The sequence below is a fragment of the Littorina saxatilis genome, linkage group LG3 (genome assembly GCF_037325665.1).
Source record: "Littorina saxatilis isolate snail1 linkage group LG3, US_GU_Lsax_2.0, whole genome shotgun sequence".
NCBI lineage: Eukaryota > Metazoa > Mollusca > Gastropoda > Littorinimorpha > Littorinidae > Littorina > Littorina saxatilis.
In genome coordinates, this window is record NC_090247.1 from 48511207 (window position 1) to 48529921 (window position 18715).

At 38.9% G+C, this 18715-nt stretch overlaps 1 protein-coding gene across 3 annotated transcripts in view; it reads right to left on the reverse strand.

Annotated features, from left to right (window-relative positions):
• Positions 1-191: 191 nt before the first annotated feature.
• The window catches only part of LOC138962532 (transcriptional enhancer factor TEF-1-like), a 38936-nt gene continuing 20412 nt past the window's right edge, over positions 192-18715 (reverse strand). For all 3 annotated transcript variants that reach the window (XM_070334373.1, XM_070334371.1, XM_070334372.1), the window contains exons 4-12: positions 15849-16019; positions 14408-14436; positions 13967-14129; positions 13560-13622; positions 11197-11304; positions 10830-10888; positions 10279-10360; positions 9424-9576; positions 192-8967 (exon numbers count right to left, since the gene is read on the reverse strand). In XM_070334373.1, coding sequence (XP_070190474.1) covers positions 8854-8967; positions 9424-9576; positions 10279-10360; positions 10830-10888; positions 11197-11304; positions 13560-13622; positions 13967-14129; positions 14408-14436; positions 15849-16019 — 942 coding nt within the window. In that variant the 3' untranslated portion in view covers positions 192-8853. The remainder of the gene's footprint in view (positions 8968-9423; positions 9577-10278; positions 10361-10829; positions 10889-11196; positions 11305-13559; positions 13623-13966; positions 14130-14407; positions 14437-15848; positions 16020-18715) is intronic.

Sequence of the window (18715 nt, forward strand, 5' to 3'; positions counted from 1 at the left end):
GGACCGATCCAAAATCGAACGGCATGATATGCTGTGTGTGTGTGATGTTGACATGTGTACATGCAAAATTGGAATCCCGGAAGAGAAATTTAACATTTCAACCAAGTCTAGTCACACACACACACTCTCTCTTCTCCAGCATGAACACAGTAGAAGAAATTGTACTACATGTACCATAAAAGATAAGAATGTTATGTTAGTTTTAAAAGCAGATTTTACTCTATCTTTTACAAACAGTAAATATATGTATGATATAGTATTCATTTGTACATGGACAATTTCATTTTCGTATAGTTGCTGTGCTTTTTTTACCGGATACAATTCACACAGGTATGGTTAACCAAAATTCATCAGTGACCCAGATGTGACTAAAACAAAAAAGAATTGACTAGGAAAAGAAAAAAAGAAAGAATATATTTCTTTTTTTTTAAATACAATTTTGTAGTACACTGCAAAATAAACAATTCATATCGCCCACATTTTTCTTCTTTTTCAGGAGATGTGCAAAAAGTGAAGACAATACATCAAAGAAAAATCTTACTGATCAGAAAGAAAAACTTAATAAAAGTAATTTTCCTGCATTTATACACTTGATATCTTTCTTTATTTGGTGTTTAACGTCGTTTTCAACTTTAAGGTTATATCGCGATGGGGAAAGGGGAGGATGGGATAGAGCCACTTGTTAATTGTTTCTTGTTCACAAAAGCACTAATCAAAAAATTGCTCCAGTGGCTTGCATGCAACGTAGTACAATATATGACCTTACTGGGAGAATGCAAGTTTCCAGTACAAAGGATTTAACATTTCTTACAGACTAAAATCTTTACAAACATTGACTATATTCTATACAAGAAACACTTAACAAGGGTAAAAGGAGAAACAGAATCCGTTAGTCGCCTCTTACCACATGCTGGGGAGCATCGGGTAAATTCTTCCCCCAAACCCGCGGAGGGTATACACTTGATATGGAAAGTATTCTTTTCCTAAGTTAGAGCAGTTTAGATGTTTTAAAAATACGGCGGGACTTTTGTTTTAAAGAATAGTGTTAGAACCACTTCAAATAGAAAATATCACTGGTCACATCTAGTACAATGATGATGTAGCATTTACCATACCCTTCTCTTTCACTCACGCACACAAACAGAGCTATGCACACTTACACACACACACATGCAAGTACACACACACACCATCTGCACAATAATACTATTACAGTAATAAGCCTAGCTAATATACAACACTTCAAAATACAAAAGATTTCCAAGTTTCCAATCATTTTGCTTTTCTAGTATTGTTCTATGAAAATGTCATTTGTGCCTAAACTCTTCCAGTTAAAAAAAACCACAAACATCAACATAATATGTTCATCATATGCCTTCATCTTAACATTATTCCTGTGCACAGCACTATAACCGTGAACCTCTAAACCTGCGTCCAGTTTGGCAAGCTAAATCATTTCACGATCCTGTTGCAAGCTAAATCAGTTCATAATTTCATGATCATGCCTATCACTTATAAAAAAAGAAAAGAAACTCGTTTCACAACAAAGGCACCAGAATTAAACAGCATTGTGAATAACATTTCTGAACTCACGTCTATAAATTCACACTGGACTGCATGTGAACAATTTGCGATGCAGCATCATCCAAGTGAACACTGCCGTCAAAACTTTCCCCATCAGACAATTCAATCATTTGCAAATTGCCAATGCTCTGTCTGCGGCCAGCAACACGCAAAACGGACAGCTGCGTAATAACAATTATCATCAACATTCTGGCATTACTTTCTTTTTAACATATTTTTCAGTGTTGGAAGGCAGATGTAGCTTGTGGGAGTGGCTTGTTTTGCCATAACGCCCATTTATATTGCATTCATGTTCAACAGAAGGAAAATAACCAGTCAACAGCATTATCTATTTTGTGTGAAAACCACAACTTTCCAAGGCACGCACAATTGTCAATGGATGGACTCAAATGGAAAAGGCAATTCATGGACTCATCAGCAAAACGGTTAATTTGGGTCAGCATAGCCTTCACAATGAAAACCATTTCCACAAGGAAAAAAGCAGAAGATTCTAACATATGTGCATATACTCGAAAACTCTTCTTAAGGTTGGCTGTTTCAAATCTGTTTGTGTTTAAATAAAAAGCTTCCAAAGGAACTTATAACGCACGACTTACTTTACTCGCATAAAAAGCAGAAGCTCTTCCAATTTGTAAAAAATTCACAATTAGAACACAACAATTACGTTTAAAATTGACCATGTCCAATGTCACTTGATCAAACAGCTCTGCGTCTTAAAATGTTTGCAAGAACCAATTTAACATGCGCCTAGAATAAAACATGACAGTCTAGTAAAAGACACGCACGCATACATGCAAAGAACTCACCAGATGCCTACGATATCCAAAGATGAGGATAAACCCAGTTAACACTAAAATGACCACCCCTCCAAAATGTATGATGTCCCCAACACTGCCACATTCTTCTTACATTAGCAGTATATGGTCGCCTCACCATTGAATCGTGATCAATGCACCAAACAGGATAACTTCTTCAAGCAGACAACTATTCATGTATCACTGACATGAACAGTTCTAGTTTTCCTTGTCCACTCTTGGAACAAACCCCCTTTTTTTGTGTTTGTTTGTTTGTTTGTTTGTTTATTTGTTGCTTAACGTCCAGCCGACTACGCAGAGCCATATCAGGACGAGGAAGGGGGGGATGAAGGGGGCCACTTGTCAAGCGATTCCTGTTTACAAATGCACTAACCCATTACTTGTGTCCCAGCAGGCTTTAGTAAAACTAAATTAATACCTACTGGAAGATTACCAGTTTCCAGTATGTTAAAATAGGCTTAACCTATCTACTGCTGGACTTACATCAGAACACTAACAGATTAAACTATACATGAATCGCGAGACAAGCGGCAAGAGAAGAGATTTTTGGAAAAAATACAGGTGAATGAGCAAGAAGGCAGAAAAAAGAAAAGAATTCATGAAGAAAAAGAGAGCATGACAGGAAAGAGGAACCAAAAATCTACCTAACAGCAAACTAGAAAGCTCCTGCGGTTCCAAAAACAGGAGGGGCTTTTAATTTCATAACCGCAGTGCCCCACTGCGGGATTTTTTTGTGTGAACAAAGTTACAGTATAAAGAGCACATGTATAAAGGTCAGAAAAAATTCCTACCAGCCATTCAAACCTCCCATGTACACTTACTGGAGAACTTTTGACGGTTTAGTGTTAGCACAGGACAGGTCTACCTGTATAACATTCACAGCCAAACAGAAATTAAAAAAAAAGTCCCATCTTGAGATCAGCCCAGCTGTACAAGCCAGGCAAGGCACACGTGACATGACTGAGTACAAACGAGGATCAAAGGGTATGATCATTATACAGATATACTTGTTAGGTATAGCAATGTTAATGGTGTTCAACATGATCGGCAAGAGTTTAAATTGCTTAAACCTACGCCTGACGTTAGATGAAGGCAAAATGTGACAAGAGGAAACACTTTCATGGTATTACCATTCAATATTAACATAAATGAAAATAAGTTTCCATGCATGTAAAATGAAAAAGGTGTATGTCATGTATAAAACATGCTTTATACAATTTCAAAGCATTAAAAGAAATCTTTCTTTCTTTATTTGGTGTTTAACGTCGTTTTCAACCACGAAGGTTATATCGCGACGGGAAAACGGGGGGAGATGGGATAGAGCCACTTGTTAATTGTTTCTTGTTCACAAAAGCACTAATCAAAAAATTGCTCCAGGGGCTTGCAACGTAGTACAATATATGACCTTACTGGGAGAATGCAAGTTTCCAGTACAAAGGACTTAACATTTCTTACATACTGCTTGACTAAAATCTTTACAAACATTGACTATATTCTATACAAGAAACACTTAACAAGGGTAAAAGGAGAAACAGAATCCGTTAGTCGCCTCTTACGACATGCTGGGGAGCATCGGGTAAATTCTTCCCCCTCACCCGCGGGGGGTATTAAAAGAAAGCTAGCCTCAACAGATATTTCACATGATCTTTGTTTCTTGCTCAAAAATTTAAAAAATCTGAAACAGTATGACATATCCTCAAAGTTTAAAAAGAAATATAAATTGTCCCATCTTTATGTTGGAAGTGTTCTACTGAATGAGTTTTAGCCATTTTGAGTAGTCAAGTGTATTCCAAAGCAGTCAAGTTTGTTTGGCTGAAACAAGAAATGGCACTTATGTTTTAAATTCAAAACCTGCTGTCAATTTCAAAAAACAGAAAAGAAAGCATTGCCAGCAAAATTCAGCAGCTCAACAAGTAGTATGAAAGTTGTGACACTCTTGTCAGAAAAAAGGACTCATGTGGAAAAACCAAAAAACAATAATAAGTACAAGTTTCAGACGGAAGAAAACAAAGTTGTAGACGCAAAACGCTTCTGTGACCAGTGCTAAAGCTCACTTAATTATGTATGAATATTCCTTTGGAAGAACGTCTAAAAATCCTCTGTCTTCAAACTGGCAACTGTGATGTAGCAAGCGCATTTCTCTCCCTTTGTGCTCACTGAACACGAAAGCTACTTTTTTCTTTCCTTCTTTTGCTTTTTTTCTTCTTTTTCCTCCCTGGTTACACAGATCACAGAAAAACTCACACATATATATATATATGAAAACAAAACAAATCTCTTCCAATGCCTCGATAATTTGTTATCAGACTGCCACAAAAATGTTACTGTCTTCTTTTATGGGGTGGATTTCACATACATTGTATGTGATATGAAATGGTATGGGAGGATTTGTAAAAAAAATGATTATAAGCATATGAAATCAGACTGTTCACAAAACAGCAGTATGGCTTTGATAAAAAGCTGCTCCATCACTCCGAAATGAAAACAAAACATCACCACTGCATCACACACAAATATCAGTCAACAACTTTGGCAGGCATGTCAACCATTTGTCTCTTTCAAGAAGAGAACAAGAAAAAAGAAAGTGTAAGGTAAGCGAGGGGAAGAGTAGTGGTTTGGCATAATATTCATAGAAATCTGTCTGCTGGTGGATTGGGGGGTGGAGAGTGGGGTGGGTTGCAGGGAGGAGAGGGAAGGGGGTAGGAATGGAGGGGGTTTTAGCTGATGAGGCTGTTTAGCATCTCCACAAAGTGCTCAAAACTCTGGCAGCAAAAAGGGGTTGAATGGGGCAGAATGAGAGGGGTAGAGTGAGAGAAAAAGTGAGAAAGAAGGACAAAAAGTGAGATAGAGATTTCTACTTGACTGACATGCCCGCTTCAGCCAACAGCGAAGGGATAATTCACATGCACAGGTTTCCATCATTCCATGACTTTTGTCCCACCTTGGAAACAAAAAGGGACAAACACAAACAACAATGTCCTATATATATACAGTTCATGTGTGTATATATGCTTCAACACAGCAAAAAATAGCTTCTAGTTGCGTGTGTAAGGCACTGTAACTCCATACAGTTCTGTTTCATCTTTAACAAAATATAAGAGTTTAAAAGAAATAAAAGCAAACGGAAAATGGACATGAAAATGACATGTACTAACACAAGAAAAACTTTTTTTAAAGATGTAAAAAAAACATGCATGCAAATAAGATGTTAAAAATTGTGTTCAAAAAGTCGTTGTTGTCGGTCAACAGCAGCCTCAAAACAATAAGTAAGGCCTAAAAAAAAAATAGGTGTGGTTACGGTAACCCGACCTACCCTATTTTTAGGGGCCGACCCTATAACTTTTTTTTTACATTTGTCAACAACAACAAAAAAACAAAAACAAAAAAATTGAGTACAGAAAACGCAATGAAAGCGAAAGCGCTCGAGTTGCACACTTATTTCCCTGTCAAGTAAAAGTTTAATTTTTACACATTAGAAAAAAAAGTTTAAAAAAAAAAGAAAGTGATTGCCTACCTTCCTACCCTATTTTTTGGGGCTATGTTACGTTAACCACACCTATTTTTTTTTTTTGGCCTAAACAAATCGAATCTTTGCAAAATCAAAACACCACAAAGATGGTCACACTGTAAGCAAAACAAAGTATGTAGTATAATCTTCCGAAACAAGACCACTCACAACAAAAGATGCTGCAAGATGTAATAAATGTATGCTTCACAAACTCGTGAAATACAGTATCATGCAAACACAGTTGTAGGTATACATAGTAATGAACACAATCATGATGCCTACCTGCAAGTAGACAAAGCATATTATCAACAAAACACAAACATTAACACACTGCTAGAACCATCACCAGCTGACAATTGATCAATTCTGGCTTCTCTAGTAGCGCTTTAGTCTTCCTTAAAACCAGTCACCGCCGCTGTTCAACCAGCTTGAACTACAGATGCGTATCAAAATATGTTGAACTGGCTTTAGCTTCGCAGTTCTCAATCTTCGCTCTAACTCTAGCCTCAGAACGGAACATAAAAAGTACTTGATCACGTGAAGTGTAAGCTCCTCTCAACGAAATCAACTGCTTGAAAAGAAATTTTTAAAATGCCCACCCGTCTAAATTCCTGGTCTTTTTAATCCATTTCACATTAAAAAAAAAACATCAAAAAGTCGTTTACGTCCTATGATTCAAACGCTTAATTGTGCATCCCTTGACCAGTGAATTTAAAGCACAAGACAGCAGCAGCAAAGTCACCAACTATCTCTACGCACAACAGTTTCACTACACCACACAATATGCATCTAGCCATCTACTTCCCTTCAACTTTTCTAGTAATCTACTTCCCTTCCACAATTCTACTTTCCTAGGCCCAGCAGAATGTACAAAGCATTTAAAGACACAAGCCGTCAATATGTTTTCTCGCTCCGTTTTCAAGTGTGACTATTGCAATTGTTTGGGTTTTTTTTAGCTCATTAAACGGCTTGTTTATTTCATGAAACCATGTCAACAGATATGAATTTACAGCACATAAGGGAATATTATTGTGATTAGCTGCACTTTGTTGACATTATTCACTCTTGTATTAGTACAAATGATGTAGTGCTTCACCTTGTTGAAATACATTCTGTCAAGACTTTTCATGAGCATAAAAACAATCCTTTCTCCTTTTCGTTCTTGTAGTCTGAACAAATCAGCAAATCCATAATCCAAGAAAGAGCGTTGTCAAAGTTTTAAAACTTATGTTTTTCACTCACAAAAAGCAAATGATAAAATAATCTAAAAAGATGACAACATTGAGTAAAACCGCATCTCCTTAAAGTAAAAAGAAAGCCTTAAAAAATTAAGAAGATTAAAAACACTTTGAGTTGTTTCATTAACGATAACAAAAACAAATAAAAACAACATGAGAACACGTTAACAAAAAAGAGAGATAAATAATAAAAAATAAATAAATAACAAGTATATAGATACCACCATCTTTTACCATTCACAACTCTGTGGGTGGTACGATTTAACTGCGCTGAACAGTTTTTATTATAGCACTCTATGCATCAAGTGGACAGCAATATTCACTTGAGTCAAAATAAAATCCTTTCCATGAAGTGACCCCACCCTGCCCATGCCTACACATACCAAACTCTTTAACACTGAAGAAAAACCTAATACAGGGTGACCCCCCAAAAATGCAACCCTAACATTTTTAAATAATTTCCACATCTGTACAACGAATCACTTCATATTAGGAGGACATAAACTTCAGCCTATGCATGACTCTTCCACAAAGTGACAATTTTATAAATCAAATGGTCTGACTTTTGTGCAATTTCAAAAAAAGTTGCCAAATTCGGGCATCGACTCAACAGTACAAGGTTTGAAATTGAGCGGTAGCCAAACTAATCCGATTTAAGCCCACAAGATTGTTAGGGTTGCATTTTTTTTTGGTCACCCTGTACGTTATTTGTATTTTTGACCAAAATATGACATTTTACACAGATCGAGACAGTCAGTGTTCCTCCGAGACTGCACCAGCGGTTGAGGTGAACAATGGCTGTGGAGATCTGTGTGAAATTTCATATTTTGGTCAAAAATACAAATAACATTTATGTATTGATCGATTTCAGTTAAAATTCTTTTTAATTTTTACGATTGAACGCACAAACATGTACCCTTTTGTAGTCTTGGTCAGCCGCCTACATATGTGTTTTTGTCACATGGCTCAAAGAAGGGAAATCCTATGTTCAATTGATACATAACCCCATAATTTTAACATCTTCAAGCCACTTCACAGCAACAAATTTGAAAAGCAATAAGTGAACATCTTCATCAAGCCGTTTCACAGCACAATTTAGACTATCAAGAGAAGAGCCTGCCATTTCCATTGTATCTAATTATCCGCATTTCTGACTACACATATATGCGGACCTAGACTGATACAAGTTATAAAACACTGCTGACTCTAACCGGCACAGAAACGCTGTAGGCAAGAGAGGCTGTTGCATACTGAAGGACTCCCCAAGAATGTTCAACATGGTGGCAGCAACAAACGTCTCTACAGGGAAGAACAAATTTGACGGTGGTCAACATTGGGTCAGCTGCGGAAGCTGACAACTCTCGGATTAAGGCCTTTGATTCCAACAATTGAGGAAAGCAGTAGTCCACTCTTTCAGGAGAAGAAGAAGTCAGCAACAACAAAATCAAACCAAAAAACACGAGGGACTGGCGGGAAGAATGTTCCAACCAGCTGGATCAACTGCAGGGGAGGGGTGGTAATACTATGTTTGTCCGCTGTTCAGCAATGCTCACAGCACCACTGACCCTTTCTGTCCCGCCCCCTCTGCACTGTCTGTCATCTGACTCTTCACCATTGATTGTTTGCTCTCTGTGTGACCTTGTTCATGGCCTTGACCTCTGAAGGTCACTTGTTAGTCTTTGACCTTGCGTGGAGGTCACAAGCTGTTTTAGTCCTTGACGAGTTTGTAGATGTGGTGCTGCGCTCCGTGTTCGCTGGAAGACACCTCGAAGACGAAGGCAATGCACAGCAGAGTTTCTTGTGTGTCACGATTTGTTACCACCTGCACAAAAAGCAGTCACAACATTTACAACATGCACAAATGAGAATAATTACTCAATTTACAAACAATCATGATCAGATACATTTACCGAATAAGCATAACTCAGATCTTGTGCTCACAAATTCTTCCACAGAGTCACTTTCTCACAACAAAGACTGACAAGCACAACTATCAACGCATGCACAAAACTCATCCACTTTGACAGTAACTAGCTGAAAGAGGTTTCCCCTGAAAATATGCTGAGAGTCCAGAGGCTACATAGATCCCCTGGCAAGGTCAAGGTGTCACATAAAAACAAAGTAAGACTGATGCAATTATGCAAAACCAAACCTTTACGATTTTTGTGCTTTCACTAATTTCTGTGAAACCGCATATGAATCATTCCTGTCAAAACACACAACACTCTCTATCTCTCTCTTGCTCTCTGTTCCTCTCACACAGGCCCACATGTGATACCTGTAATATTGTGAAGTTTTCCAGCACGCTGTTCATCATGTACTTTTCAGGCAGGTGCTTTAACTTGTGGATGAAGTTGATCATGTATTCACACATAGGCGATCGGTGGATGCGGTACATAAAACGTCCATTCTCAAACCGTGGGTATTCCGTCTGCAATCATAGACACAACAATTTTAGCTATGGAAATGAAAGAAACATACAAATTGTCTAAGTAAACAAGAGACATGCAGACAAGGAAACAGTGATACAAAACAAATGATAAAAATCTACCCAGTGTACTTGCCAAAATGATATTCCCGTTTTGGCCTGTTAGTGTTATACACAACAGCTCAAGATGCATTGTTGCCCTGATATAAACTGTTTCAATGCAAAGATCTAGAAATCTTCCAACCAACTCATTTCATCAAGGTTCAAAGTTCTCTGTGACAACGCTTTGCCTCAAAGAAGTAGTTTTGGTGACTGTGCCCAAGACAGATGACCTTTAAATTGAACTTGTCATGCAACCTTCCCCGCAAAACAGGTCTGCATGATGATTTAAGTTTAGGGGTATACTCCAGAGGCAGCTACGATGTGCCAACAAAGGTTTCCCAATAAAGGACACCTTCTTTTATCCCTTTGTCTGTTATCTTGACCAAATTGAACCTGTCATGACAGGCCACCTTCAATCTAGATACTTTTGGCTGGTCCAAGTGTGTCCTTTTATCACAGGTACAACTGTGCTACATTGCATGCAAGAGTATTCATTCCATTCATTGTAATAACTCAAACCTTGCACATCACTGGCAAATTTACAGGGGGAAAAAGCACAGGTATTGTGAAAATTGCTTGCTGGCTTGTGAGGAAAGAACTCACCTCCACTTTCTCTACCACCTGCTTGCCAAAAGAGCACACCTTGGTCGACACCTGTATGGTCATGTTCTCACTGCTCTCATACCTGCAAGCAAACATCAAGAAAATATTATGTAACGTTCATTGTACGCAGGAGATTAATTTAAATATGGCAGGAGACAAAACATTTTTTATACAAATGCAATAGAAACTTATACCATCTACATTACAATTACTGACACATGCATGCAAACACCAAAGAAAAAATGTAAAGGAAGAATAGAGCATTCAACACTTAAATGGCACTACTAATTCAAGCAGAATGAAGATAAACAGTGCATTTATCAAAACGAGTGCCCCCACCCATGCACCTGTGTGTGTGTGTGTGTGTGTGTGTGTGTGTGTGTGTGTGTGTGTGTGTACAGTGTGTGTGTGTGTGTGTGTGTGTGTGTGTATGTGTGTGTGTGCTGGTGCGTGTGACTGTGTGTGTGTGTGTGTGTGCACATGTGTGCGTGTTTGCCTGCATCAGGAGAAAGATAGGGAGAAAGGCAGAGGTGCGCCCAAGAGAAACTCACTGGCTTGTGACACCATAGAATGCTCCTGTCTCATCTTGAACATTTGTATTGATGTCAGCCTGTCAACAGTCAACATTGCATGGTTTTAACAAATACCCAGAACATATACTCACATTTATAAATAACATCAGTTCTGTTTAAATTCAAAGCTAAACATAAAACCTGACAAACACTTATTCTATTGTGTTCAACATACTGTAATTAGCCTTGATCTGCCAATTAATATCAAAGCAATCAGTTTTAACTCATGTATGCAATTCAAAGTCAGCTTTAAAGAAAAGAAAAATGTAAAAGAATGTACATTCTACGTTTGCACAGCCTATGTTACATTCTGAGGAGGTGATGGAGAAAACGGGAAAAAACGTACCCAAAACTTGACCAAGAAGAAGGAAGGTTGTGGCCCTTTATCGTAGAGTTCCTTCAAGCCCCCTTTCTTCTCTGGGAATTTGTCATAGATCTGCCTGATGTCAACAGCCTGAAATGCAAGTCAGGCTAGTAAGGTTACAAATGTGGGCTGCCAATAACCAGCGTTGCAGTGGAACCAAGCCATTACACTACATACAATACAGTACTACAGATATGTATAAGCCATTACACTACATACAATATAGTACTACAGATATGTATAAGCCATTACACTACATACAATATAGTACTACAGATATGTATAAGCAGGTTAAGCACAGTAGATCATGCATGTGCACATTTAAAATTCATGAACCTACTCCTGCAACCCTTGCCACTCACATCCCCCGTCCTATACACCAGGAGATGTCATTCACCATCAGCAGTTATAAGCCAGATTAAGAAGCGCTACAACATTCATTTCATTGCCATTTTCCGTTGTAAAACGTCAGACCTTTTTGAGTACATGTGACTTCCGATCTCAACGAACAGAAGTTCTGTTTGCTGAGAGAAACAACATTTATGGGACTGGCCATTCTGACGAACTTGACTTCAATCTCATTTTACATTTGAATAGTCGTAAAATATGCCTATCTTGTGCAATCAATACATGCGCTGACACCTTTAGGTGTGACTTATCATAGAGTTTCAAAAGTGGTAAAGCTGGCTTACATTGGGTAAGTGAGTGACCGAGCAGCAAAAGTGGTAAAGCTGGCTTACATTGGGTAAGTGAGTGACCGAGCAGACAAAAGAAACTTCAAGATAATGAGACATAAAGTCGTTTTATTCATGGCTGGTAAAGCTGTCGAGAGGAGCAAAACGCATAAAGCAGTCAAAGTTTAAGATGTGTTGAGAAGCGGTCTGAACTTCTTATGTGTTTCAGCAGAAATGTGACAGTTTGTATTAGCCAATCGACACTGGTGAGCCGCTGCCCGACCACGGCACCGAAATTCCTTTGTTCTCTTAACCACTGTAAGAGTTACTTCACCAAGTGTCTTACGCAACCATGAAAAAGGCAGAGAAATTCTCTTCTATGCTCTTCTTAACCTCCCAACAGTCGGGGAAAAACGTTGCTGACATTTTGGGAAAAAAACTTTTACACTTTGGGAAAAAGGTCGCGCCACAGACTGCTAAATTTCTGAAAAGTTACTGACACTTTGGTGGCCATATTTGTGCAAATTTGAAGAACAAGAGGAATCCTAGCAATGTCCCTGCTACCCTTAATTAGTCTTCACGCCTAGTTCAGAGATGAGATTCCCTAAAAGTGTTTTGGGAGGAAATTATTTGGCGGGGGTCTGGGGTCCGCTGAATGCCTCCAGTGGGGTCCAGGAGCAATGCCCCTGGTGGGGGTCAGGGGGCAAAGCCCCCTGAAGCTGAAGCTTTTTTGACACTTTGACCGTAAAAAAAGACTTGGAAATGAGTCCGAGCAGTAGAAGCATACAACATTTTGTCAGTCATATGTGCAAAATTTAAGTAACTTTAGCTCAGGAATTTTCACAAATTTTAGAAACGGCACAATTTACTTGCACAATGACCAATGGTGCTCGTAAGGTATTGATAAAAGAACTGGACCTAAATAAATTGCTTGAGTGCCATGTGCTGAACTGAGAAGTACTAATAGTTTAGAGGGAAGTAAACTGCGGCCACAATTGCAGCTCTGAAGACGAAAGCCAGTACACTATAATTAATTCATGCACATCTCTCCTTTCCCGGAACAGTCAACTTTTTAATAGAATCTCCAAGTCGGAGCGACAGTTTTCTCCCGCGTAGATCAGACGTGACGATTTCTTCCTGCCATTTCGGAACTCACTTATTCTTCACACCCTGGTCGATCTCCGACGCCAAAACATGTTCGCTTTCCGTCAATGTTCTCACCGACGCCATCTTTGTTAAGCAGGCTAAAGCCGACAGCTGAATCAGCCCGTTTATGAATTTTCGGAATGAAGACACTCGGTGAAAGGGAAACTTAGTCCCAAATGGAAAGTTCATATTCGGGTCGAAGGTCCACTTCCTTCAAAACGGAGGTTATGTAGTCATTATTTTATCGGAGATTTGATCTGGAAAATCGACTTTACAGATCGAATCCAATGGAACCACAACAACTACTCTACCCCCCCCCCCCCCCCCCCCCCCATTTTTTCTCAACGGATTTAGACGATTCAGAAAAATGGTCCTGGGAACGAACTTTTGGGCGGAATTCCGCCAATTGGCGGAAGAATCTCATCCCTGCTAGTTGCATGCACCTATGATGGCCTGGACTTTACATTTCACGTCCTGCCAACAGAAACTGCCCAAAACAACCACATGTATAGTACATGTACTTACCTCCAGCATGGGATCACTGTAGGTAGCGTTTGTGCCGATGTGAACAAACAGGTGTTTGTGATACTGAAAAAAACCAAAGGAAAATGTTTTAAATTTTAACACACAGATATTTCCCAAAAATTTCAGAAGGTAAACAAGCCAACAAAAAGACACTGTTCTCCTGCCCATTTGCATGACCAAATTATACCTGTCATGGCAGACCACCTGCCACGTAGGGACACTTTTGGTTGGTCCCTAGGGTGTCCTTTCATGGCAGGTAACACTGGACCCACCAAAAATTTCTACTTAAAGCATAAGTATGTCTGATGGCCAATATAATTTCTTTTATTTTGAGATTTTACCAGTAACAAACCAGACATTTTCGATTAAAGCAATCCCTGTAATTGTAAAGATAATATGAAACTCACTGAATCGGGGTCTCTTTGTTGTTCCAAGAAGGCAGAGAACTCCACCATTCTAAGCTTAGGGCCTGCGATTGATCTCCCTTGCCATGCCGGCCCCATGTCCCCACCAGGGATGCCAGACCCCAGTTTGGTTTCAAATCCGTATCCACCTCCAAATGGCTTCACGCTGGAAGAACAAAATGAGTTGGGGATGGTATAAAAAAAAATTCTTCAAAGGCAAAACAGAACAAAAGAAAATAACAGTTCTACATGATAACAATGTTAACCCAGTCTTTTAGAAGAATATAATTTATTTGTGGATGCAGAACCACACACACACACACACACACACACACACATATTTATGTATTGCTGTACTGTTATCCTAAGAAACATACTAAATCAACTTGACTGCATTTCACCTGTTAAAAAAAAAGATTGCAAGAGGAGGAAAATAATACTTACTCTCCTTGTCCCAAACCAGGTTGCCAAATCTGTAACAAAAACATTGAGAACTTTAATTCATGTCTGTGGACAGCAAATAATTTCATTTTTGGGGTAGGGCAAGGTAGGGAAGAAGACACAGGATTGAAGGAAGATTGGGGGGGGGGGGGGGGGTTAAGCAGGGAAAAAATTAAAAACAATTCATAAAAAAAGATGTATGACTGCAGAGCTCTTGCTCAGTCCTGTGCCATCGTTCTGGTGCGTTCCTGGTTTGAACTAAGCTGTTGGACAAAAATAAGCAGCAGTTATTTGATGACCAATCAAGTATGATCAGCAGTGTTTCTATTTCATCCTGTATTTCCATGGTAACCTCCTCATATAGCCGCCTGAATCTAATCATCCCTTCACCAAGATGCTTCACTTCAAAATCCTCCCGCGCATGGCTGCATATATAGCAGGGTGACTGAAAATGGTTGTGGACTGAATCTTCCCATTGGAAAATAAAATAAGCTCTGAATCTTGTGAACTCATTTTAGCAAATCTTTACTGAGAGTCTGAGGAACTTTGAGAAAGCAATTTTTGTCGACCTCCTCCGTATCTCCAATGGCAAGAACCTACCGGAAACATGCCAACATTTGCTGTATTTACTGTATAAACTGTGACCAAAAAAAGAATAAAACTGTGAATCTTGCTTTCAAATTTCCGCAGATACCTAGTCTTTGAGGAACTTTGAGGCAGCAGATCCAGTGCATTTCCTTTCCTCCCACACAAGGGCCTATGAATGGCACCACTAAAGGAAATGTTCACTGACAGTGACAAACATGCTGTAGTCTTTTTCACAGTATTTTTAAAACTGTGTTAACAATGAAAGAAAAAGAATAAAACTGTGAATCTTGTTAACACATTTCAGCACATTCATATTTGTGGCTGCAGGAAGTCTGGCGTAAGAAGAGCATCTGCGTCACTTTGCTCACATCCCACACTCTTTGTCTAGCACAATGTTGCACGTAGGCTCTAACCCTATTTGGAAATTGACTTTTCATAAGAAGTGATACATATTCAGAAGGTAGTTGCTGTTGCTAGCATACTTAGATTACAGAAAAATCTCTATGTGAATTGAGGACATTATAGCATGTATGATTTCTGGGGCTTTGCATATGCCTGAAATCTGATAATTTGCGACACAATATCATTCACTTACTCCCTTTTTACGGGTGCTCTAATCCCAAAACTACAACAAAATTCGAAAAGACCAGCAAAACTCCTTAAACGCGTGCCAGGGTAAGAAGCTAGAGGACATACGATGAATTTCCCAAGAATGGATTTGTGCGTATATGACCATTTCCTACCCTGCCATTAAAGTAGTCAATATTGTCATACTCTATTTTCATGGTTACTCGAGTCTGACAACAATCTCCCTAAAAACTTTTTTTTTTAAATGCACAAGGCCAGCTCAACTCACGGAAGGCGCGCCCGGGTAGGACGTCCTGGAGGATGCGACGCCAGGTGGGAGACCGAGGCCCTGGCCCATGGCCTTGTTGTGGATGGCGGAGGCCGAGACGATCTGGGCGGAGGACATGGAGGCCATCTGCTGCAAGGCCTTGTCCCGCGCCGCCTGGTCTTGCAGGTTGGTCTGTTGGGGCACACACAGATGACCATCTTCCGTTATTGCAGGTGCCAGTGAATTCATTATTCAAGATACAAATATTTTGTATGCCTGTACCATGAAACCCCCCTTTTAAGACCTCCACAAATCTCACAAAATCACGTTTTAACAAGGAGGGAGTCTTGAACTCAAGGTAAATTCACACAGGTTATCAAGAGAACATCTGAAAAATCAAGGTCTTAAAAAGGAGGTAGTCTTAAATCGGGGGTTCCATTGAGGGTTCCACTGTATCTATGTCGTTAAGCACACTGGTCGAGAAACATTATTTATTGTACACCTTCATGGTCAGAGAGTTTCAAGAGAAAACGTAAACAGGTTTTTACGTCCAGTATGCCTGGGAAGTATCAAACAATGGAAGTGTGCAAAGATCCTCCAATCCTATGCAATACTTTCAACAACAAAAAGAGAACACAAAAGGACACCAGGATAATCATAATGTTTGGTCTGTTGAAGCCGGGATCTCCCATTGTTGCACATGCATTGTGCACTCTGGTTAGCTAATGACGTGGAACGTCAACTTGTGTACATCTTCACTGCCACAAATTTTGTTTCAAGTTCATTTAAAAACTTAGGTTGATCTCTTGGAGTAGAGAAAAGGGAGGTTTCTTATCATTGCATGAGTTACAGTTATATGCATGCTGGTCAGCTAAATTCATTTTTGTATGCTTTCATGGACAGATGCCAGAGAAAACATTAAAACAATTTGGTTTCTCTAATCTTGCGCATATCACATGTAGGAACTGCACACAGATCTTCCAATTTTATGCAGTGAATCCTATCATTTTGTTACTTGTTCTTGTCATTGCAGTATGGCCTCATCTGATTATGAGTTTGTCAATCCCATGCAATTTGTTTTAAGAGAACATAATACGTCTGGATAAACAAGAATATTGACAATATCAATCATTATGCTATGAGATCCTCAGCTGCGCTGATTTAAATGCATAAACGCTACCTTGATACAAAAATATACACACAACAATCATAACCCTATGAACTCCTAAACTGTGCTGACTTCAAAACCGAAACACTATCTTGAAGTATCAGACAATTTAATCATTAACTTGGTCCAAAGCAAAGACTCCCGAAACATGAAATTAGTTCTGAATGCGACTTCATGACAACATTTCATACACAGAATCATAACACAGTCATTACATAGACAGCTACAGGCTGGTAACATATGTTCATAAACTTACTACATCCAACACACTACATTCCTTCGCTGAGGAATAAGCTCTTACACACTCTCTCCAAATAAACTTAACTAAAGCTTTCCTGCAGTACATAAATCCTGCTGAATAACTCCACTATTTCGGAAAAAACAACTAACACAACACAAATACTGTGCGTTTTACGTACATCAATATTCAATATGTCAGACAGCGCATCACTCGCAATGCGAATAATTTCATGTCTTCGCAAGTTTGTGACTAAGGCTGCATTAATTAAGATGGGCCTAAAATGCAACATCCATCTTTTACACAACAATTTCCCCCCTCGGGCAATAGCAACGCTGACTGGGAATGGCATGCATTCAGCACATAAACAAGCCATTGAACACTTGCGATTGATCAAGGTAGAGAGTGATGGTTTCAAATATATAGATCTGTATCTGTGATTATTACTTATTGACATGTGCTAAGGAATGGACGATTTTTACTAGAGTGGTCCATTATCATTGGAGAAGTTCAGTTATCTGTGTGAATGTTGTGTACTAGAAGACTCGTGTATGGGATACATAATGTGTACTTCGTGTGCAGGAAATACAAAACATCCATTTTTGATCTTTTCTCTCTTCTTCTCCACACATCAAAGGCTGATCAAAATCTCTTCTAAAAGACTTGAACAATCTTCCTTTCAGTCTCATACACTAACATTGTTTTCCTGGCTTCAATCATATAAACCAGTCCAATTCACACCTCCACAATTCCTAGCTAAAGGCACAGTATACACTAACATATCTGTCCGACATCTTCTATCTGACAATCTTTGCAATTTAATATTTACAGTAACAAAGTCTGAGCAGAGAGGGACTGCAATGAAATCTAATATCAATTTCAACACACTGTGAGCAGTCACCATCAAAGTTAGTAAGAAAGCGAAAAAAAAGTCCTGCCTTCTTCATCTTCAATGCATAAAATCTCTACCAGTTTCAGTTGAAGCCCTTAAGTTTACCCACAATGGCTACAACTAAAAGAACAAATAATAAATCTAGGAACGTTCCCACCTAACTAGTCAAAACATAAAATTAAAAAAAGAAAAGAAAAGAGTCAAGTTAGCACTCAAGTAAATTATTCTTGCCTTTCAAAAACACTTCACTTTAAAAAGAAAATTATAAGTAAGCATAGACTTATCACCTTTGCACGCTTTCATCTGTTTTAAACATCTTCTTCAGTTTAAACATTACTCTTTGCAAATCTAAACTCTTTCCGCATCAAAAGTGACAAGAGCTTCCAAGCATAACTCATAAAAGACCAGTCGTTGACAAATTCAGGCTATTAAATACAGCACTGAATCTGTTAATTTATCTTGACACTTCACACACATAATAAGCGAACCTAAAGATGTCGGAGGCCAACAGAAAGCTTGTCCTACAGATAGCACCAAATAGGGGAAAAAAAACATCTACTATCCAAAAAGGATGACCAAAACGTAGCACT